This window comes from Neolamprologus brichardi, chromosome 2 (genome assembly GCF_056152115.1).
Source record: "Neolamprologus brichardi isolate AB-2024 chromosome 2, ASM5615211v1, whole genome shotgun sequence".
Lineage (NCBI taxonomy): Eukaryota > Metazoa > Chordata > Actinopteri > Cichliformes > Cichlidae > Neolamprologus > Neolamprologus brichardi.
The window spans coordinates 27981667-27999902 of NC_142105.1; the positions used below are offsets into that span (position 1 = coordinate 27981667).

At 42.6% G+C, this 18236-nt stretch overlaps 1 protein-coding gene across 7 annotated transcripts; it reads right to left on the reverse strand.

Moving 5' to 3' along the window:
- Nucleotides 1–391: 391 nt before the first annotated feature.
- Nucleotides 392–18087, reverse strand: LOC102786405 (catenin delta-1-like). 7 transcript variants are annotated; one of them, XM_087850200.1, is made up of 22 exons: nucleotides 17797–18087; nucleotides 12411–12536; nucleotides 10844–11007; nucleotides 8710–8778; nucleotides 8501–8620; nucleotides 8128–8390; nucleotides 7247–7528; nucleotides 6906–7143; nucleotides 6567–6789; nucleotides 6207–6402; nucleotides 5975–6092; nucleotides 5696–5849; nucleotides 5481–5498; nucleotides 5132–5200; nucleotides 4899–5026; nucleotides 4579–4729; nucleotides 4284–4476; nucleotides 3917–4125; nucleotides 3781–3822; nucleotides 3612–3679; nucleotides 3370–3424; nucleotides 392–2007 (listed from the first exon to the last, which is right to left on the reverse strand). In XM_087850200.1, the coding sequence occupies exons 3-22, from the start codon at nucleotides 11000–11002 to the stop codon at nucleotides 1949–1951; spliced, it is 2814 nt and encodes a 937-aa protein (XP_087706326.1). In that variant the 5' UTR covers nucleotides 11003–11007; nucleotides 12411–12536; nucleotides 17797–18087; the 3' UTR covers nucleotides 392–1948. The 7 variants fall into 7 exon arrangements, with proteins under 7 accessions (XP_087706326.1, XP_087706339.1, XP_087706329.1 ...); XM_087850213.1 differs by having other exon boundaries at nucleotides 3322–3424; XM_087850203.1 differs by lacking the exon at nucleotides 12411–12536.
- Between the last annotated feature and the right edge of the window lie 149 nt (nucleotides 18088–18236).

Here is an 18236-nt window from a genome sequence, read left to right on the forward strand (position 1 = left end):
ACATGCTGCTCTGTGTGTAACCGGAGGCAAACAGCAAAGCCGAGAACGTCAACGCTCGCCCGGCCTTCAGCTTTACTGTGGCGCTTGAAAGTTAGCTGGCTTTAATAAGGCTTCAGCACAAGACCTCAAACTGCTCGCGCCTTAAGTTAAGAGACAAACACGTTAATCTCCTAAATAAAAAGCATTTCCCAACTGAAAGCACAACTAATTAGATCTAAAGATGTGAGGGAGTGAATATCAAACACACCAACTATTAGCATTTGCCAAGAGTGAGGGGATGAAATTACACAGATGCATTTCCCCTCTTTAATTAGATGTTTATCCACACGATACAGGAGTCCTTCCTCACAGCCGCACACAGACACATCAATCACACGTTACCAAAGCTTGTCTAGGAAAAGATCTTTATTTATAAAAACAACCAGTTACATACGTCACTGAAAAAAGAAAAAACGAAAGCAACTTCTCAGAGCCAAGGCAGGTAATGAATGGTACATCATAATTTTACATGGATAGGCAACAGTACAAATATACTATGTGTGTGAAGAGTAAAAAACAAAACAAAACAAAAAAAGATGATTGGTCTCTTTTGCCTTTAAAACAACTCTGATGTAAAAGTGGAATTATAAAGTAGAACAAATTGCATAATGCTCTCATCCACCACTCCCATACATATAAACATCCAGAAAATAAAAAGAAACAGACACACAAAGAAATACAAAAAACAACAAAAAAACAAACCCAAAAACAAAATGTGCCTTCTGCCAGCCTCCCAGTTTAAATTACACCTGTATCTCTCCCAACATGTTAAAACTCGAGTCTCCTCTGAGTACAGAAGCCTCCCAAATGTTTTAATACAGACAAGCATGTATAAAAAACAGCTACAGAATTTTATATTTAAATTTCTTCCAAAAAGTCACTCCAGCTGGTCCAGAAGAAAAGAAAAAGAAAAAGAAAAGATGAACAGGCAGGTGTACAGGAATGGTTAAGGGCCTTCTGAAGCTGTATGTCGAAATATTTTAGTGGCTTAGTAGTGTTTGTTCACAGCTTCATCTCAGTACCAGGTCTGAAGTGTTGGCTGGTTTAGTTGGCTAAACCCAAACAGGAAAATCCAAAATAAAGCAGCTGAAATTCTCCTAAATGTTCCATGTGGGGAGGGACAAAAGGGAACAGAACAAGAACAGCTTCCTCACAGGAAGAGGAGCACACAATTAAAAAAAGAAAGAAAAAAAAAAGACAGCATGACTGATGGAAAAACGTGGTGTCATCTGGATCAACACACAATCATTCAAAAGGTCCATATTCATTTTCCATGTGCACACACGCCCACAGGTTTACTGTATGATAAATATACACACACCTGCCCTTTCTTGTCATCCCAACTGAGAGAAAATAACTCTAGACAGGAAAATAACTCCTATATAAACATTCTCAATCTACAGGGCGGGCTGTCGGTGTGTCCCAACCTCCCATTAATTAAATTAATGAGCCAAAACTACTGCAGTCACCCCCCTTTTCTTTTTATATACAGTATATACCCTACTTAAATGTCTAAATACAAACTTATCAGGGCCAATGTCAGGTGGCTGTAACATGACAATAAAATTGCCAAGAGGAGAAAAAAAAAAAAAAAAAAAGTTAACAGCATGAAAAAAGAAAAAAAAAAAAGCAAGCCGGAGGACAACACCAGAATCAAATGATTGTCAACAAAGGTGATTGCCTTTACAGAATAATTATAAGTTATAAACGGAATACATTTCTGCTGCTACAACTGAATTTGCACGTGTGTGTGTGTGTGTGTTGCTTGAAAGTCTTTGCCTGCAACACAACCACTTTCTTTGGAAGCCAACCCCCCCGCCCCCATGTTTTGATCCCATCTGTGTGGTGATAAGAGAGAGAAATGGGGAAAGGAAGGGGTGAGGAGAGGGAGAGTCTGGATCTTCTCTCCTCAGTAGCAGTGGTAGGGCAGGGACGGCCCAGTCTGGGTGATGCAAACTATCAGTTTTTCTGGAGGAAGAGACGAAAACACAATGATTTAAAAACAACAACAACAACAACAACAACAACAACAACAACAAAAAAAAAACAACAACCATAAGTACAAAAGATGTGTGGCTGATTTAGACATCAAACAAGGAGGCAACACAAAGACTTGTGTGGTATAAGTATGGCAATCTACACACTAGTGTTGTCACAGTAAACGACCTTTCAACAGGAGGCTACTATAATCACATTACTGTTTTAGTTTAGTTCAATTCGATTCTAGTTCCTGGCCTGCTGCCCTGCACATAAAACTATTCCATAATAAACTGAAGTCTATGCTGAAGTCAATCATCCATTAACGACTAAACAAGTGACTGGGCTGCTCTGTGTTTGATTTGTTACGTGTCTGAACTGTCAAACATGTTTATTTAAAACCCTCACCATTCCGGTCATGCAGTCAGGAACATTTTACAAAGTAATCCAAACAAAGCCGTTAAGAAATAGCACTTTTTACCACTGCTTTCCTCACAAACTCAAAGAAATCAATGAAACCCATTTCTATTCTTGGGTGTCTGTTATTGTAGTAGCCGACACAACCACAAGAGTGTGCTCTCTCACACAAATAACAACCCACAATGGTGGAATGGATCTCCGAAAAACCAGGCAAATATTTCACAACATGACAAAAGCATTAACGCTTCCCGACATTCTTAAATCCACTCCAGCAGCTGATTGTAAAGGACTTTGAGGGGGACAAAGATTAGAGTAGCTGTCACAGCAAAACTGCTTTGGGAATGATCAATTTCATCAGAATTGTTTTGATTTTCATGTGCCATTTCTTGCCAAGAACAACAAATGTGACCAGTAACTTTTTTGCATGGCATTTAACACCATAAATGCACGAAATGGGCCTGAAGTTTCATGCCATTTGTACCCAGTCCCATGAGATCATGTACAGCAAATGGGTAGAAAACTGACACCGAACTTTGGTTTTGTATTAAAAGGACTGTGAGTAACTTTTAAAACTGTGGTATTGTGACAACACTAATGCATAAACAGTTATTATTCTGAGGATCTAAATGTTATTATTTAATGATCAGCCGGGGTTCAGATTTACAATGACAGAGGACAATGCACAAGGAGCACCTAGCAGCATACTATACCAGCATGAATACACAACACATCAGGGTATCTCATATTTAAGCATCAGTACAACGACACCTCTGCCTGTTTTAGTTCACAATCAGACTTGGACCAGGTTTCACTCAGGTTTTCAGTTATTAGAGACAAAAAGGAGTTCATAAAGTTCATGCAGGAATAGAGGTCAGTTGGACATACCATGCTGTTACATGCAGAGGGGGGTAGAGGGGATGGGGGAGGGCTAACCATCGTAGGAGTCCAATAGAGGCAGGGAGCCCTTTCTGCCCCCATACACCCCTCGCTGAGAGAGGAGCCGAGAAAGACAGAGAAAGAAAGAAGGTGGACAGGAAGTGAGTGTGAGAAAATATGTGTCAGTAATCGTGAGGTTTTAAAAGGTTACAATCAGGAAATATTCAGAGCTGTGCAGGAGGTTAGGGATTAGTGTCATTAAGCCAGCAATCCAACATGTTAACAGTGACTTGAAGTACCGGTAAAGTGTCTGTGGTCTCATCCAGAGTGTGTCTCCTTTCTTTCTGGTCCAGTGTAGAGTAGGCCTCTGAAGGAAGATGAAAACAGGTTAAAATTTGCTAAAGATTTAATCTTGAGGCGGAACAAAACCCCCCAAAAACAAAAGAAATGTAAAAGAAATCTACTAACCAGGGCCAATGTCATTCAGGGGAATCATGTCCCTCTTTTCCCCTGACACAAAGAAAAACAATTCATGAGTCAAGCTGTAAAACTCTTCATAAATAACCCTCCTACAAAATTTAATGCAAATACTTTCTCTGCTCACCTCTGTCCAGGAGGGGTGTAGTGCTGTCTTCATAGGTGCCGTTAGCTCGAGTGCTCGGGCCGTTAGTGGTAGTGGTGCCTGGGTTAATGTTAACCATGAAGTCTGTCTTCTTCCAGCCGTCTTTCTCAAGAGGTCGGCGCAGTTCCTTGTGAGCCCAGACGAGCTGCAGAACCTGGCTCGCCCCCCGCACTTCGCGATCAGAGCGCTTGCTGCAAGATAACCAGAGATAAGGGTTGGAGCTGTTATCATGTCTGATGAGTTTTCTGTTATATAACACACACACGGCTTACACCGGTTAGAAAACAGCTACTTTTATACGACAAAAAACATACGCAAAGCACCTTTTCTACACTCAGAGAACACTTACCCATCTTTGTTGATTAGCACCAGGCTCTCTATGCCTCGTTTCTCTCGAAGGACCTTTGCTGGCTCCAATCTGTTGCCTAGCACCTCACTGAGCGTGCTCAGAACAGACACAACTGTCTCCTCGGATAGATTACGCCCAGACTGATTCTGGGCTCCAGGCAGGTTGGCCACAAGGTGAGGCACTGCATGCAAACCTGCAAGAGAAACTCTTACTCTTAACCCAAGTGCAATGAATGTTTAGAAAAAAATGACACAGACTAAGATAATAGATAACAGCTAAGAAGAAACAATCTTACCTAGCAGTTCACAGTTACGGTTGTCAATAGCAAGATTCCTCAATGCTCCAGACATTGCACGAACCACACGATCATTGCCATGAGCCAGCAGTTCTGCCATCATGGGGAGTCCCTGCTCATGACGCACCTTGGCCCTGATATACCGACCATACTGTATGAAAAGCACAAAGAATAGATCAACTTTAGTTGTCATCTAATAACATAAAAACAAAGACAGACCCAACTATTTAGGGTTCGTGCACTTTTAAAGTTCTAAATTAAACATTAGCCTTTTATAGCAGACAGCCAGCTCTGAATCACTGAAAAGAAATTATACTAACAGTCCACCGGCCAGCACACAGGTTCTGGATGGCGCCGGCAGCAGCCTCGAGCACTGATGGGTTCTGGCTCTCTTTGAGCAGTGACGTGTAAACACGAACCACTTCAGGCTGGAACAAAAGCTCATAACCTAAAGTTGGCACAGAGAGAGAGAGTTGTGTGCTTTTATAGTTGCTCAGGGAGCTTGTGTTCATATAAATCAAATCTGAAAGCGAAGCAGACACACAAACAGTACCTCTGGCAGGTGTCGTTCTCTTTGGAATATCAACCATATCTGCACTTCCATCATCTACATCCTTCTTTCCTGCAGAAAAAAAGAAAAAGAAACAGCAGATAAGACAGATATAGTGATGTTGGGAGGGGGGTATAACCATTTTCATATTCTCAGTCTTGTTATCTGGTCCAACATGCAACCAGTGGAACAAGCACCATCAGCATGCAATGCTATGTGTGATCATGCCTGTGGAATGCGTGTAAATTCAACGTTATTTCTCCAGGTGTTTCAATATGCATTAGTAAAATAATGTGATGAGAGGGATGGACAGCTTCGCAGGTTCGTGAGAACACCAAACGCAAACTCTTACCTTTGGAAAACCACTCATCTAAACAGAGCACAGAGAAAGGAAGAAGTGAAATAGGGTGGGAAGAAATAAGGAGGGAGAAAAGGAAAGGGGGAAACAGTAGTAGAGTGTGAAAAACAGGGAAAGGGTCTTCTGCCACCAAAAAGCTCAACCCCACCAGTAACTGCCACGCACTCAACCACAAATCTGACACAATGGAGTAGCTGTAAAACACCAACCTTTGCCTTTTCTAGAGCCAAAGCAGCCACCCTTACTGGCTGGAGCTGGGCCCTGGTTGACAGGTATGGCCTCTGCGTATTGTTCAGAGCCGGGGATTTCACGGTGAACCTGATAGGACAGATTCCTCAGAAGGCAGACGCAGTTCTCCACCAGCTATAGGAAGAAGGGATGAACGGGGACAAAAGGCTCAAACTCCAATTTTTATTTATTCATTTATTTTTTTAAAATCGCACAACTGTCTTGCGAAAAAAAGGGACAGTTATAAGTGAATTTTTAACCTTATTGTCCACATCTTTGCAGTTGATCTGTGACTGGACCATGTACATAAGTGAATCCACCAGCCCCGTGCATTCCCTCAGCTTTCGCCTGGCCTCGCTGCGTTCTGAACTCACATTCCTGAAGTAAAGGGAGAGACGTTAAGCACATAATTGCATGTTTTCTCCTTAAAATAAGCTTCCTTTTCTCCTTCTTCAACTTCCTCTGCTTTGCATCCATTGATCTCTTGCATACCTAAGGCAGCCAGCAGTGTTGGTCAAGGCGGTCTGCCACTCCATATGGCGTGGTTTGCAGCTTTCTTCTCCTCCTCCGCTGTTCCCTCTCTCCCAGCCTGAGTGTGGAACAATCACCTCATCAACTAGGGCATGCAGGGCGTGGTCCACAATCTCCATCTTAACCGAATCGTGGGATGAAAGGTTCCACAAGGTGCCTGGGATAATATAGAATGAATATTAGAATGAAATAAAGAGACAGTTGAGCCTTTAAAATAAGAAAATATAACCACCACACAAATCTTCTAAATAGTAGCAACATTTAAGAGCTACATATATTAAAAAGAACAAAAACCACAAGTATTTTAAATAACAGTGATACCTGTGATAGTGTCTGTGAGATCCTGGTTGTGCGTTTTCCTCAGTAATCTGACCAGAGCAGGTACGCCATCGCAGTTCTTGATGGCGATTTTGTTGTCTTGGTCTCGTCCATATGAAATATTCTTCAGAGCCCCGCAGGCTGAGTGGTGCACATCCTTACTAGGATGGTCCAGCATCGACACCAAAGCTGGGATGCCCTTTAGGCGGCGCACTTCTGATTTAACCTACAAACATAATTAGATACTTCCTTTAAAAAAAGAAATTAGCAGAAGAAACACTACAACTCAGCATACAAAGAAAGAGAGAACTACCAGAAACACAATTGCAGAGTTTGCTTTACCTTGTCGTTTTTGAATGTGAGGTGCTGGAGGAAGGCAGCAGCGTTGGTCTTGACAGGGTCCAGGCGGTAATTCAACATGGCGATAACCTCCGGAAGCTCTGGCTGTCTCCACGAAGTAGGAGGTTTTCTCAATGTGCTGTCCAGAGAAGCCATGCTTCCTCTCTCCATCGTCATCGGGACGGCCCAGGCGTATGGCTCAACGCTGCCTATGTCACTGTCCAAAGTGTCCTCGCAGCTCCTGTAAAAGTGGACGGAAGCATTTATCAAGAGTTTTTATTTATCAAATAAACTATGTAATGTTGTGAATTGACTTAGTGCAGAACAGTACGTTTTTATTTTACCTCAGTCTTCGTCTATCAATACCCCCAGGCCCCGGCCCCAGGCGTGGCATGGTACCATAGCCTCCAGGGTGCATGGGTGGAGGCCCCATTCCATATTCATCATATCCCATGCTACGTTGATCATCCTCCAAACCATAGTGACCGTGCCCATACCGCATCTCCATCGCAGAGCCCATGGCCCTAATTCCCCGACCCACCTGGGGCTGTGCTGCGTACGGGTCGAGCTGCTGGCGGCTCGGAGCCCGGTAGCCAGAGTCCAGAGTCCTGTAGCCATCCATTGGCCTGAGTAAAGAATGCAATTATGAAAGTGATGAGTCGGGTTAGTTTAATCCTTTCTTTTCCAAAGAAAAGACAGTGTTAGATTAGCAGATTAGCAGAGATAGGTGCTAATAATGTGGAACAGATCGACACGTGTTATCTGATGTCACATCTCGGCTTCTGCCTGACACCTCATGGTCTGAGGACAAATGCGGAACAGATGTTTATAGACTGGCTATACGTTACCATCATCTTATTATGGTGTCAAGTTCAAGGCCTGTCAACTATAAATTCTGCTCATGTCAGTTTCACACATGACTGAATGATTATTTAGAACATGCACTACAAAAAGCATGCTTTAAAAAAAAAAAAAAAAAAAAAAAAAAAAGGGGGGGGGGGGAATTATATTTAGCTTTGAATTATTGAGTGTGGAAAAACATGTCTATTAGTATTAACAAGGGCTAAAAAGTTAAATAATTAATGAGGCAAAACAGGAAGTTATTCCCCTGTATGCAATGATGGAAACTTCCGTTACACTGTGGCTTGTAAAGACGTGTATGCTTGAATGTAGGACAAAGCAGTCACCATTAAACGTCAAGACACTGTCCAGAAGCATCAATCACCTGTAACGATCATCCATGTGTGAACCCCTGCTCAGACTAGCGTAGGCCTCTGATGGCGGACCTCCGCGATAGTCATCGTAACCACCCACAGGACCATAGTGGTAGTTTCTGGGTACTGTAGCAGTGGGGTAGTCCATTCCACCAGGCTGCCTGTAAGGACGGTCCAATGTGGCGCTGTAGATGCCCATACCAGGCACTGACAAGCCCCCATCGATGGACAATGACTCAGTAGGCAGGACTGTGCGCGATTTCGGTTTCTTCATCTGTGGCATAGTGAGATCAGTCCAGTGTTTTAAAATGTTCATGGCTAAATTAAAATTTAATAACGTCTGATATCGTCAGTGAAAATGAAGCATGCGCTAGATTAACATACCCCATTGTCCATCCGCCGCGTGGTTCCTTCTTCGGAAAAGACTGAATGCACTTCCTGAGATTCATCCTCTGGCGTGTAGCTCTCATCTAGAGCGCCATGTGCAGGGTCCACCATCCTGTACTGTAGCAAAGACACCACACGTGTAAATATTTAAGCATAGATAAAAGAACATTATTTTTAAATGTGCTTAACTTTGTACAATCACATACCTGTGTGCCGTTTATATACGTGTCTGTCAGCTTCAGTCGTTCTATGTCTGCATCCCCTAAACGCCCGTTCTGGGATGAAAGAGGAAAACATGACTGTGAAATACACAGGAAAAAAAATTAAATATACTATTACACTGAAACAATATACAAGATTGAGGGTAAAGGCACAGTTCCCAGTAGTCTGTGCCGTCTACTTTTAACCACTCAGATGATATTACTGCTGCTGATGCACATTCAGTGCTGACCAAACCGTCCCTGCATGTTTATGGTCTGTGAATCACTGCCAGACACGAAGGAGGACATTTTGGAATGCAGCCAGTCATCCTCACACCTCGTTTCCTCCTGCACTAAACTCTTATATAATCAAAGGCTGTCACAGTGTACGACTTGGGACACTTTCTTTCTAAACCACAGTAACACTCTAGCAATGCAACTACCTCGGTTAGTGGCAATCACATGCAAGCGCAGCACAACTGAGCTATTTTGGAAGCGTTTCTCAGCAGCTGTTTAGCGTTTCAACACCGAGTTTCAGTATTACTGATACTGCTGACCAGAAAAATATTTAAAGACCTTTAACAATTTCTTCCACTTTGTTGCAATGCTACTGCGTTTTATTGTGTGCCCACAAGGAAGCAGGGCTGTGTTTTTGTTTTTTTAAAAAGCGATATGAAGATTGGAAGAGCAGACTGTGCATACACCGTAAAGGAAGCACAAACTTCCTCTAGAGCTGGTCCTTCCTTTAATACCATCTGATTTACAAACAACTCTGGTATGCATTTGAACCCATAATGGCAGAACAGATACTGTGTGCCTTTATCATAAAGCATTGACATCTATCACAAAGTTTTTGTAGCCTTCAGGCTTTCAAGGATTTTCATAAGACAAAACATGAGATCTAATCAATGTCAGCACGCCCTGAAAAAGGAAGGAAAACATTTAAGAACTGCTTACAGGAGTGTGCCAACATTTCTCCTCTACTGTAAAAGTGTGACTTGATCAAACAAACAAAAACAGGTCCATTATTTTCTAACTGCTCAAACTTGCTACTGTGATAGTTAAGCGCTATGGTAAAGAAAAATGGCACAAGATAACAGTGGGACCACATAAATTATTAGTCTGGAAAACAAAACAAGGGGGAGTCACAGCTAAACCTCTAAAAAGCTTTAAATAAATGTAAGAAAATAAATATACCTACTCATAATGATCCCTGTTTTTTAATTTATTTGAAAAAGAAAATGTAACGTCTTATAACATCTGCACAAAATCCATTATTGTCATTTAGCAATTCTGCCTCCATAAGTGCTCTCAGTTGTCAGATATAATGACAGCATCAGAGCTAAAATGTGTCAGTTAATGGCCAAAATGTATCCACTGTCATTTTGAAAAGCTATCCTAAGCCAACCTGTCAGCTTCCTGCCAAACCTGGAAGCTCTGGAGTAGCCATAACAATTTCTAACGTACAACACACAAATTTGCAAGTCTAATAGATACAACATGCAGCACCAACACACAGACAGTTAAGACTGATGCATACAGCAGAAATGAATATCGACTTTTAAACAGCTGTTCATCTAGTAGAGTTTAAAACAAATGAACACTGAGGATGCGACATGATCATAAAAGAAAATAATTTGTGATCTTAAAAAACAAAACAAAAACTTGGGGAAGAAAACTTGTTTAGAGGACTATGCAACACATGCACAATGCTGTGAAGGGATAAGAAAATGACTGAAATTCCACAGCAGGGGAGAATGAAAAATGAATGTGAGTCAGAGTGCGTCCGGTGAGTGACACTGTAGGCATGCTGATAGGTTTTGAAGGCATGTAATGATAAATTTGCAGATGAGAGTTAACGAGTCAGACATATGTTATCAGAGTCCGTAAAGAAAGATCTAAAAAAAAAAAAAAAAAGTTACAAGAATGACGCACAGAAACGCCCTTGCTGAGCAGTGGATGGGAGGAGGTGGTTCCAAGGAGATAAGGGATGAGTGATGGACGGATGAATGTCAAGAGACAAACGATGCATGAACTCACTCCAAGGGTTGGATGGAGGGAATAATGATCCATACAATCAAAGATGTAGAGGTGTTGAAATGACTCAAGATGGGAATATTTGGGTTCTTTGGGGAGTTACCTGTGTGTGAGGGAGGGGACGACCCAAGGTTGAGGGGCTAGTGGCGGGGAGGCCCACTCTCCTCCTCTCCTCCTCCAGCGCCCTGGTCAGCTGTTCAAACTGCACCTCCTGCTCCCTGACCGACTCCAGCAGAGCCGCTGCGCTCTCGCACTGCTCCATACACACTACACAGCCCCAAGGGGAGAGAAGGGGGCGTTACACACATGCATACAGCCCTAAAACAGGCTACAGCAGTGGGAGAGGGTGTATAACAAAAACACACTCTCCAAACAGAGTACAGCGAGATCCAGCTGATGCATGATTTGAATGGGGAGATGGTTATCCTCAGATCTTGTTTGGTAACTAAGACAGAGGTTTCTCAGAGAGCTACGGGATTTCACAAGAGTTCGCTTCATGATTTGGCTTCAGTGATGAAATTACAACGGTTAGCGTAAAGACACGCCTCCAACTGAACGTCAACCAGAGAACTTTCCTCCTGTAAAATTCTAGTGTATTGGGAGACTTCCTGTCATGTCCATTTCATTCATCCACCCCCCCCCCCCCCCCCCCAATGTCACAACTATGAGCAATATTTCCCACATATTCACACGTCATCAACAGCAACAGACAAGGATTCTACACACACAGGCAAAAAATAAAATAAAAATAAGGTGTTCCTCTTGCACTCTGTCACATTTCCAAGCACTTTGTGACAAATACAAGACAGAGCAGTTGATTCATTTTCCTTGTCAGTCACAGCCTATGGGGCTCAACTGAATGAGAGACTGTTTGGAAAACCAGTACCAGCGACTGGTCAGCCTGCAGGCAGAAAACTTTGTAACAGAGAACTTTTGCAAAATACAAAAAACAAAAAAAACAAAAAGAGATGAGTTGAGGAAAACTGATTTAAAAAAAAGATATATATATTTTTTGGCTAAAATAAATATATTTGCGTGGCCAACCAATTTAAATTCTGCGTGGGAAAATTTACTGTGTTCAAAGGATTAAAACAAGAAAAAAAAAAAAAACTGAAATCCCAACTTCACTGGTAAACTGCAGCAGAGAGGAAGTGGTAGCAGAGGTTTATAGCACTTAACCATAAAAGTTTGTTAAATCATAAAACGTGGATATGTAGTATTTTATCACAACATTACGTCAATGACTGCATGCAGTTTAATACACCATCATTCAATAAACTAAGATATCCTCTAAATTTTGACACTGTCCGATACCACACAGAAATAAGACGCCAAGAAAAGTTTTTAAAACATGTAGTATCTTTGTATCACAAGACATTTCATAGATAAAGTTTCAGATAAGAGCAGAGAGAAGCTAAATGCTGTCCTTGGATAAGTCACTCCCCCGCATATTCAAGTAGAATAATTTCTGGTGGTAAATAGAAAATCCTTTATATAAACAACCTTTACCCTTAGAGAATGAAGCTTTTTTTTACTAAAACAGGAAGCTGAACACCACAACTTACAACCTTTAACCCCAAAGAGAACTGCACACTTCTCCTTATGGGTTGACCACTAAAAATGCACCATCTGCCTTTAAGCTGGGTTTACAGAAAATCCAAAATACACACCTTAACCTGTGGGCAGGGTTTTGGTAGAAGAGGTGAGAGATCACACCAAGGTCAGAAGTGGCGCTTTAGTTGTTCATGTGTGGAAAGTGACCCAACCACCGAGCCCCAGAAGCAGGTAGAAATGGACTGCAGAGAAAGAAAAGAGGTGGAGGAAAGAGGACGAGAACTGTTTTAGTGAAGACGCATTGGCTTGAAAATCAGCAACGCAGTGAGAATACCATACAAGCGTGTCAACGGGGGTTGTTTGCGCACTCTGTGAGGAGGAAGGCACAGCAGGGAGACAGATATACAGTAGTTTCAGCCTTTGGACACACCCTGTATTTACTCAACATTTGGCCAGAGTATGGAGGCTAGCTGGGGAAAGTTGAACAACCTGCAGCTATTTCTAGATTGGATAACATCAATTTTCAGCATAAAGAGCTTAAGCAAAAGCAGGTTTTAGAGATTTAACATATGTTCTTCTTACCACCTCTTCTTTTTGCCCTTTTTTCATCCAAGCTTTTCTCTCTAATCAGTTTCCACCCTACCTGTAGCTCTGAGCATTAATCCACAAATCTCCTAACTGCCTTATATCCCCTCCCTCCATATCCTTTGTTATTGTACCTTAAAAATAAAAGAGACACTGTTATACCAGAGGCAAGCAACTGGATAGTGGAGACTCAGATCCTCTTATCTGGTGATACACCCTGTTCTGCAGCGGCCCAGCTCTTCATGAGGTGAATAAACCCGCTATTGCTACACACCTGCATGACCGGTTGGACGAGGTGGGGGGTGACTAAATTTCAGTCACGCTGTCTAGCGCACATGCACCAACACAGCTGAAAGTTTGAACAAGAAACAGGGCCCTGCATTTACACTTCAGATCGCAGGTGTAGAGCAAAGCACAAAGCAAGCATTGGGGCTCAAGATGTGATAATGAATGACTCATCGTTTGACTTTCATGACCCAGCATGAGTTTATAAAGAAAATTATTAAAAACAAAACTATTATCACACACTATTACCACACAGTAAGATCATTTTCTCAGTTTCAGTTTACCTAGTAAAATGACGGCTGCAGTGCCTGTCTGTTCCTGTACGAATTTCAAAATAATGAATAACAAAGCACACGACATTTAAAAAAAAAAAAAATAAATAAAATCCCAGAATGGGGTGTGTTCGGTATGGGAAAAGAGGGAGGGAAAGTGGGATGACCTGATGAGGAAACCAGGCGTGGCTTAAGTGTTTCCTAAGACAAAGGAATCCACGAGAACCAAAACCAGCATTTGCATGTGGGATAAGGCTGGCTGCCAGGAAGCGATATGATGTCACCTCATTGACTCACAGAGAGTCATAACCTCCTACCTGAGCAAATCACAAACTGCTGTCCTGTTACCCACATGCCTTTATATGGTCACAGCCCAGACAGGGCTGATTTCATCCTTTAGAGATTGAGATGGACAGACTTTTAAGAGCTGGAAACAAATAAAACAGATGGACTTGTAGGAAAGATGAGGGAATGAGAGGGTGAAGCTTGGGGGGGGGGGGGGGGTTGGGGGTGATAAGGAAAGGAGTGCTGAATCAAAGATAAAAGCTAATCTTGCATTCCTAGCATTGTCTCCTGCCAATTCAGCACAGCAGCCCACCCACTCATCCAGTGTGGAACGGGCTAAGCAGGACACTAGCTAATAATCACTCAGAGATCGGAGTTTACTGTGCTTTTGTGGCACTTCAAGGCAGGTTTACTGGTCACTGTGACCCAAACACAGCAAAGTAAACTAACCAAGTCTCTAAAGCTGCTCTGTTTCCATAGTTTTGTGATAAACCCGCATAGTCTCAATTCTTGGCTTGTTAAAATCATTAATATTATCATTACCCGTCTGTAGGCCATCTCATTGAACTAATGAGCACTAATGCCATTTGCACAAGATGAATTATAAACCATGATGGATATTTCTTGGCAGGCGAGAATGTGTGTGATATATACACTGTGTGTGAGCAAGTGTGTTATTGTGGTTTAACCACAGCCAGGAGGGAATTTGCAGCTGTCAGCCTGGGAGGCTGGAGGAACAATGAGAAGTTTGTGCAACTGAGAGCACGGGCGCAAGTGTGAAAAGGGTTTGGGAGCAAGAAAAAGATCATTGGACACATTTGACGGTGCACGCATCTGTGTTTATAATGTCACTCTTTACATGCGCATGGCTTCTGTCCTCCATCCGACTCTCTCTCTCACAGCTGTTAGTTTTGGCCTTGAAAGTCAGCGCAGTTTCGCTGAACAATGAAAACAATCAATGTCGTCCCACTGCCGCTCCGCTCCCCTTTCCCCTCATAGCCACTTCCTGAGAAACAGGATGTTATGAATTCGACATCAGAGCTGAGGAGAGGTCCGCAATGGCGTCTTTGGCTCACTATAAATCCTCTATCCCAATAGAACCAGTTGTACACAAACCTTGAAAACCTACCTAAAGTACACTTTCATAAACCACCAGCTGATGGTTGTCTTCTTCCATCAACAGAGTGTTTTGCTGCGGCGAAAATCCCCCATGGTCAATATGTTGATCACACGACCACAAGGCACTTCCCACCCTGCCAATATTGTTCTCCATTTACTGGTTTCTGTTCTTCTTTTGTTAACTTTGGGAACCAATTTTTATGAACCTGCATAGCTAAGTCATCGCAATTTATTTTAAAATAAGAAGTTACTAGAGCATTTTTTTTTCAATAGAAATCTGGGATAACATCAGAAAAACTCTGACACACTGACATTATCACAAGTTCCCTTTTCTAATGCTAAATGTGAGAAAGAAAGTGAGAAATCAGCATCACGGCTGCTCTAGCTACTGGAAATGATCTTATGAGTTAGCTGTCATTAGGTGTAAGGCCAGATCATGCACAGGGCAGCAAACACGTGGCCTGTCCGCACATCGTAAACTTTGGACGGTTACGTGCTCTGTTCTCACATGAGGTACATCAAACATTACTTTCACTTGAATCTCCTAGAGATTACAAGTACAAAGTCATTCATTTTAATCACAGTTATGCTTTTAAATAATACTAAAACAAGAAAATTATTGTTTTGCTTTCAGCACATTTTCTTTTATTTGGTCCCAAAAGTACCCCCTGCAACTACCTGAAAACTCAAAGTTTCTACTTTTTAAAAGTTTAATAATCCACTAACCAAAATCTGAGTAAGCAGACGTTGTAACTTTATAACTGAGCACTTCAGACTGGTTAAAAGACTAGTTCATGTCTGATGCAACCAAATTAAATGTTTGCGGTGACTGTTTGCAGGCTCCATCTAAAATCAGTCTATTTTTGGGCTGTTGATTCAAGAAGCAGAGTGGTCTAACCACTGAATCAGATCACAATCTTCTCTTGGGTTTCAGACATTGTGGTCTGACATTTAATATATATATAAAAAAAATAAACCCAGGAGTTTGATGTCAAAAACATATGCCCAGAAAGACCAACCTAAGAAAAAAGGTAAAGTGGCAGAGGAAACAAATGGAGCAACCCTGCATGTGGACTTCAGGTATGGAGTCACAACATGGACTTAAACACATTTTTAAAAAGTCTATGTAACTACAAAAACAAGTTTTCCTATTTTGTTCTTTAAAAGAGCCACACTGTTCCAAGTGGACCATGACAAGGAGAAGTAAAAGAGGTTCAACATGTCAAGTACCGTGCCTTGAGGTCAACTACAACATCTGATCGAACACTGACACACCACGAGTCAGACAGCTCCATCTGATTCTGCACCCATCAGTCAACGTGACTCACTCACTCCTGTCAGGGGATATCTGATCATACTCACATGTAAGCAACAATATAGCCTCTGTCCACTTAATTAAAATCTAGTCAGTAACAGAGGCACCTGCACCAGCTCCCACTGAAACAAGATATTCACTGCTGAAACGCACATCTGTTCACACATCTCAAAGTAACTAACTGCAATTTGCTCCCAAGTCAGTTTGATGCCACTGGTGGTAGTTTAAGCTGAGCATGGCTTGTAATGGGATTGAAGCTTTAGCCTCCTAATCCACTTACATCCTAACACACACACACACACACACACAGTTAACATGCACGCACGTAGATGGACACACACACACACACACACACACACACACTAGGCCCTTCGGGGATTAACCTGTACACCTCAAGAGAGCAGACACAATTGTAGTGTGTGTCGGCAGCACGCATCAACAATCAAACAAGGACTTGCAGACAGACTTATTAGTGGTGGCACCTGGAGCACATGAGTCAGCTATAGGTAAAGTGATAGGTACAGGAAGCCCGTGTAAAACACATTGTGTGCATTTGTGCCTTAATGAAACCAGTGTTTGTGAGTTCAGGCACACAAACAGGCTGACAGTTATCCCCACCCAGGCACTTTCCTAACAAAAACAAGTCCACACAGGACTCACACAACAGGTTCACAGGCTGACAAGCTAATAATCCCAGGATGTGTGGCAGGCTGCAAATGGAAGACCATTAACCTCAGAGAGTTCTGCAACATATACATACACGTCTAACCAAACAGGTTTCCAATTATGCTCCGGGACACGGGAGAGCTCCTAATCGTAATTACCGTCAAGCCTGTGCAATCTGCTCCCTTCTCCAGCTGAAAAATATGTATGCTACCCGCAGAAAGGAGGCATCAGCTGCAACGATAAGTAGGTCAAACCACAGTTAAGTGCAGATAGGCAAAAAAGAAAAAAAACGCTCGAGCATCACACTGCCATATCTGCTCGAACACCCCAAAACCTATCACCTGCAAGATCAGCTAACTGCTAGCACCCCTTCTGAAATCCCACGCAATGTTGGGAATTGATTTGCTAGCGTTAAGATAGCAGCGTGGGGCAGAAGCGACGCGGTGAGCTGGCACACGGAGACATAAATAAAAGGCGAACAAAGACCACGCATTTGACTTTGTAGTTGCGCTAGCGCTACAACACAAATAAATGACAACGCCGGAGATCAAATCAGCCCAAGTTGGCGTGAATGCTCGCTCAGCACCCGCATGACCTCGTTTGGCTGTCTTGCAACGTTAGCATCACAATAACCCACATAGCCGTCCCAGATCGCTGCCAAAAAATAGCCAGGCTAGCGTTAGGGTAGCAAAAACAGATTAGGCACGGGAATATTCGGTTAAAGCGTCCTTCACAGTCAGGTCTGAGGGCTTTCTTTGTTTTATCTCCTGGCACCAAAGGCTTGTTTGAGTCCTGCACGGCGAGCAATAGAGGGTCTCGATTTGAACTTTAAGTTAGCATCGTTAGCTAGCCGTGGAGAGTCGATGCTGTGACCACTCCTTGCCAGCGCTGCAGTGCACCCATAATTTGATGGAGGGGGGAAAACGCGACCCCCAGCACACGCAGCCATATGGTAACATTTACGAATTTACTCACCTGCTCTTGAAAAGCCTGCCCCTTCCAGACGGTCGGTTGGTTTTTTTTTTTTACTGTTTTCTGCCCTCTTTTTCCCCCTCCTTCTCCAGCTTCTGGGTCAAGCTCGTTAAAGACCGAGCGACATCACCGAGTTTTCTATCAAAAGAGAGGGCGGGATCAACGGCTACCGTAAAGACGCAGGCGCACACAAAATTCCTCCTCTCATACAGGTGTTTTTTACGAGGTAGGCGCAGTCGCTCAGTAGTCTGCTATCACAAAAGGGACAGAATTTAAAGTATCCCCTCCCAGATGAAACACTGGCTGGTATGAGAAAGACTATTACAACAAAACGGAAGTGAGGGATTTAAATTGTGATGTGGAATATAGAAGCTACCTCCCACCGCCTCCTATCTCCTCCCATTCATTCCCCTCAGTGGCCACACACACACACACACACTGAT